Source organism: Lycorma delicatula, chromosome 9, assembly GCF_047948215.1.
Source record: "Lycorma delicatula isolate Av1 chromosome 9, ASM4794821v1, whole genome shotgun sequence".
NCBI classification, from domain to species: Eukaryota; Metazoa; Arthropoda; class Insecta; order Hemiptera; family Fulgoridae; genus Lycorma; species Lycorma delicatula.
The window spans coordinates 129,763,667-129,769,666 of NC_134463.1; the positions used below are offsets into that span (position 1 = coordinate 129,763,667).

The 6,000-nt window shown below is 37.0% G+C and overlaps 1 protein-coding gene across 1 annotated transcript in view; it reads right to left on the minus strand.

Annotated features, from left to right (window-relative positions):
- The window catches only part of kuz (zinc-dependent metalloprotease kuz), a 140,280-nt gene extending 137,668 nt beyond the window's left edge, over positions 1 to 2,612 (minus strand). Inside the window, exon 1 of the mRNA XM_075375877.1 lies at positions 2,368 to 2,612. Coding sequence (XP_075231992.1) covers positions 2,368 to 2,428 — 61 coding nt within the window. The 5' untranslated portion in view covers positions 2,429 to 2,612. The remainder of the gene's footprint in view (positions 1 to 2,367) is intronic.
- Between the last annotated feature and the right edge of the window lie 3,388 nt (positions 2,613 to 6,000).

Consider the following 6,000-nt stretch of genomic DNA (forward strand, 5'->3'; position numbering starts at 1 on the left):
GAAATATCCCCATCAAGAAATAAAAATAAAATCTTGCAGTTATGATTTCAAACAGAATCGACAGGATGCTTGCAAGCAGTTAATTAAAAAAAAACCTGTTTAAGTGAACAACGCAACATTTAAAAACATATCAAACTTAAAAAACGCTTAAGTACAAAAAATAACCGGCTAAACTAATTTTTATTTTTTTTAAATTTAAGAGCAAAATATATAAATTTTTAAAGATGTTTTTAATTCCTAAATTTTCAGATTACTATAAACGCATTTTTATAAAAAAAATAAAAATAAACTGTCATACAACATTAATTTATAAAGAATTAAATTAAAATTATCCTAACATTATCATTTACAGGTTTATATATGCACGGTAATTATGCCCTTCAAATAATCTTAACCTCCTCACAAATTCTTAATTATTTACATCTGAAATCATTCTAATACCGTATTCTAGTCAAGAAATTTATTCTATAACTAACAATGTATATGTGTAACGGTTACCACACTTCCAATCTTTTTCTATTACTACCGTGCCATAAAATGATCCACTCAAGAGATATTATTGATTTTGCAATACTAAAAAAAAAAATTAACACTACTACTAATAATAAAAATTATTACAACCTTAAAAGCCGATTTGTTACTGTCCATACACACAATAATACAGATATGTAAGCCACTGTCTGTAGACCTTATGCCGACTGATTAGAAAAGTAGCATGTATAATATTCTCTAATATTATTACATGTCATGTAGTAAAGTTTTTCATGCGGCTAATATAAGTATTAATCATCAACATAAATTAAACTTCGAGAAGTAAGCAACCATTACCTACATTTTTTACCGCAACACTTTAATTGTCATGTCAATCCAGCCTTCTGGCCGGTAATGAATAACTATACCTCACACAATTTTAATTTCAGCAAAACAAGGGTTGTATTGATATACATATTGCCTGCAAATTATCCCCCGTTGATAGAGGACCTACAAAAGCTTCTCTGTTACCTGTCATAATGATAAAATAAACACTGGCAAGAATTAGCAAAAAATAAAACTGACATAGTAACCGAAACAGAAAACAAAAGTTAACTAAATTCAAAAGCGTTTAATAAAACAATATATTTATTTTATAACAGGCCTAAAACAGCTACTTTCAATTAATAATTAGGGTACAAACGATTAAATCATTAATACATATTTCAAAAAAATATAGGCAACAAAAAACAATGCAGATGCAAATCATTTCTAACAAAAGACAAATAACACAACAATAAAAATTCTGGTTTAGATAACTGAAGATTTCAAAACAACTTTTGCAACTGTATTAAGGCTTACTAAAATTTTGCTAAGAACAAAAATATAACATAAGATAATTTTATTACATGTAACACAAAATTGCAAGATTTATTACATTTATCCCAAAAAGCTGATCAAAACCAAGACAAAGAAAACTCACAATGAAACAAATTTAAAATGTTAACGGTTTTTACTAAACAAACTGCGGTACATTTTAGGGTATTTTTGTGGTTCATATTTTTGTTGAGTAAAATAAAAAAAAGAAAATTAAAATTATTGTTGAATAGAAATCTAAATATTACAGTTTTTGGATAAAAATGTGTTTATTTATTTTAATTAAAACTCGATAAATTAAATAAAACTCATCACGATTAAAACAGATCAAAACAAAACCTTCTTCTTTGTTTAATTTGAGTAGTAATTTGGTTCAAACAACTAATTCAGCAGCGTTTAATAACTAATACGTTATTTACATTAATAAGGAAAAATGAAATACAACAATTTTCAAAATTAATTTAATAGTTTCCTGTGAAAATTTTACTAACTATAAAAAAAAAACAAATAATTATAAGCTAACTTATACAAACTTAAAAGTTTGAATAGAAACAAAACACTGTTTGTGTCTTTTTACTTGCATTAATAACGTGACTACAAAAAGTACAATAACAATTTTTAAGTGTGTGCAATAAGTAAAGGGGTAAAAAACATAACCTGTTTCGGTTTTTCCCGAGAAACAGAAATATGTTTGGCGACAAAATTTAAACATATTAAAGAAGTAAATCTCTAAAGTCGAAGAAATACTTAAATAATGTTTGACGACAAACAACAGCACAGATAAATAACAAAATGTTATACAAGATTAACGATAAAAGGCTGTTCATAACCTACTTTATCGAATGAACACTTATTTCTATCGAGTAAAATCATAATTTTTCATCAAAATAAAATTTACGAAATTAAAACACACTACAATCTTAATGTATTAATATAATTCATAACCTTTCATTACAAATAATAAACGTTAAAATGCTTGCACAGAGATTGACAATGGAGGAGGATGTAAACGGTACTTACCACTTTCAATATAAGGAACCAGTAATATAAAAAATGCGATATTCCCAAAAGCACCAAACATTGTCCAGCACTGCACGCTATATCACATACATTCCTAAATTCATTATTTTACATTTAAAGGATTCATCAACAAAACAGAACACAAACAAAATACAGCTGGATGCGACCAGCAAACCAACCGAACCTTTGTCTAGTCATAGCCTACTTGATAGAACGGACAGGCCCAATAACCCTAACAAACACTGTTGAACTGAAATAAACTGACTCAGAATCACTTCGGTCCGCCATGTCTTCCATTTGGTACAATAGATCGCGCCACATGTATGAAATACCACCACTGCTGCAGTATTGAAACGATAATTTAATTATAATTTGAAATTATATTATCTCTCATTCGTGTATGCTTGATAGAAGATTCTTACCATGTGATAGTTTTCAAATTTTAAAAACATTTTAATTATTGACACTTATCTAGCAGGATAGTGACATGATTATTTACCATAATATTTAATAGTTTTATTATAATTTTTTTTTTTTAGAAAAATGCACATTGAACGTAAATAATTTATTAACTAAACATTGAAATCACTTTGATATTTTTGCTGAAATCGTACAGAGATATCGTCTCAGGAATCTTTTGAACACTGTTTTTTCAAACCTGTCTCTGATTTAATTTTCCTACAATATAAAAATAAGCATGCAATTCATTCACATTTCAAGATGTAAATAAATTACCAAAAAAATTTCTCCCATGATGTTTCTTAGATAGAAAATAGTTTTTCACTTTAGGAATCACAGCAGTTCTTTCTTTTCGCGGATTTTTTTCTGCACGGTCGTAACAGTAATGATGTAAATACGCTGTAGTACTGTTTCCACATTATGACAATAATCTTACTGTTTACGCCGTTTTCTTAGAAGTTCCACTTCTATACATTATGGAGAAATAAAAAAAAATGATAATTTTAGTTTTAAAGCAATATGAAAACTGTGCAGTTTCTAAATATGTTGTTAAATTATCCTTTTGGATAATATTAAAATTAACCTTTTGTTTTTACTAATAATAAATATAAATTAGTATTTGATAAAATTAACCTTTGAAACGACAGACGTAACCGAATTTCTTAAATTAACTTTTTAATAACTTACATCAAAATGTTTCAGTCATTCTTGTGATCATCTTCAATGAGAGGTAATGTTGTTTTCATCCTGGAATCGGCTACTTTATAAATCTTAATCTACACTCCAACTGCATTAAACAAACTTACCATAAAATCCTGACACATAATTTTATTTGAATGAGCAATAAATTTAACTAATACCATAATGTTTCCAAATGATGAAAAGAACTCTATAAACAGAAATAATTTACACTACATAAAATATAAACAGATTTTTACGAAAATTGCCCTTGACAGACTTCACAAAAAAAAATTATCTACACAATTATATAAAACACCACCATATTTTGAAATAAATAAGCTAAAGAATAAAATAAAAATTTAAATAGTTTAGTCAAATGCGACAAGGGCAATATTCCAGGGCGGTGGAATGGGGTATGGCGCATACCGACTCCAGAGGGAAATATATTCTGAACATGGCGGTCCGTACTGGACTCGTGATCCTCAACACAGGGAACACGACGACATTCCGCCGTCCAGGATATTTGGAGACCATTCCCGACATTTCCCTTGCCTTCGAACAGCTGGTGACGCTCGTCCAGAACTGGAGAGTTCTCGAGGACTACGCCAACAGTGACCACCAATACATCTCGTTTAGTGTCGTAGATGGTGCACGGGAGCGCCCGGAGCCCCCACGGTTGGTGAAAACATACAATGTCAATAAAATCGACGAGAAGAGATTCTCCTCAGGGGTGGTAGGTAGCCTCTGAAAACATCACCATCGAGAGGGACGCTGGTTCTGAAGCCGTAGTTGCTTCGACCATGCGGCTGATCGCTTCTGTATGCGACGCCACCATGCCCCACGGGGTGGGCCAGGCACCGAAAGCAACCCCCCTGGTGTAACCGTGTACTGGTGAACACCGGAGACTGCGGGGTTGCGCCTTCGACTTAGACGAGTGGCGCAACGTGCAAGGAGTCGCACGGACGCGAACGCCAGGTCAGCTCAGCATAAGACGGCAAAGAAGCGGCTCCGTCGAGCCAACAACGTCATTAAGGAACCTGTTGGCGAGAACTGACGAAGACCGTACATGCAGACCCTTGGGGGTTGGGTTACAAGATAGTAACTCGGCAACTGGGGGTCTCACGATCACCAGCTCCACTAAACCAGGCTAAAGCGAAGCACGTTGTTAAGACGTTGTTACCGGCCCACGCGGTTCATGCTGAGTGAGACATCGGCGACTTGGGTGACTTCCCGCTCTTCTCGATGGAGGAACTGAAGGGAGTCCTATGGTCGCTTAAGGCCAGAAATGTCCCTGGTCCCGACGGCATACCGGGCAAGCTGCTCAAGCTGGTGGGGCGTTGCAGGCCCCATCAGCTTCTAGACATGTACAATGCATGTCTGGAGGCAGGGACTTTCAGCGCCAGATGGAAGACCGCGCGTCGTACGCTAATTCCCAAGGGCAATGTGACCCAGAGTCGCAGTCCTATCACTGCCCATTGTGTATGCTTGACACAGCTGGGAAAGTACTGGAGAAGCTGTTAAAGAAAAGACCGGTTGTGGCGATGAATCAGGCAGGTGGCTTGTCACCCAACTAGTACGGTTTCCAGCAGAGTCGGTTGACCCTAGATGCGATCCAGGAGGTTGTTGAGGCAGTGTGACGAGCGGAGGACCACAATCATTTTTCGCGCGTCTGGTCCTTCTCGTTAGGTTGGACATGAAATACGTTTTAACTCTGCACGGTGGAGCGATATGATTCGGGTCTTGAAACATTCGTTTCACGTGCCTCGATATTTCCTCAGAATGGTGGACGCATATCTAAGAACCGCTGTCTCATCTACGAGACCGCAGCAGGCTGGCGTTGGACTGCGATCATGTCAGGGGCGGCGCAGGGATCGATTCTCAGTCCAGACCTTTGGAACCTCGTTTATGACGGCTTGCTGAGGCCGGAAATGTCTGAAGAATCGGCCTTGGTTGGATACGCTGACGACGTTGCGATACTTGTCGCATACCGCGACGTGTAGTGCTACCAACTGAGGCTCAGCCGAGCCATGCACAGAGTCAGTGCCTCGCTGGACGACCATGGGTTGTCTCTAGCCCTCATCTCAACCCCCGTAGAGGAAGACACCTGCCTTGTGACAATTCCGGTTGCCACACCACCCCTCCCTTGTTCCTATCCCTGATGGGCTCTAACGGGAGTGTCTCTAGCCGTCATCCCAACCCCAAAGAAAAAGACACCCGCCTAGTGAGGTCTCTAGCCCTCAGCAAAACGGAGATCGTGGTTCTAACGAAGAAGCGTATCGACACCCTCTTTCTCCCGCGGGTCGGGGACGAGGTTGTGGAGACCAAGCCGGCCGCAAAGTACCTCGGTATGATGACAGACCGGAAACTCAGATTTACTGAGCAGCTTCGGAGAGCCGCCGACAAAGCTGCTAGAACTATAACCGCTCTCAGCCGGCTCATGGCGGACCGAAGGCCAGCAGACGGCGACTGCTGATGTCCACGGTGCATTCCGTC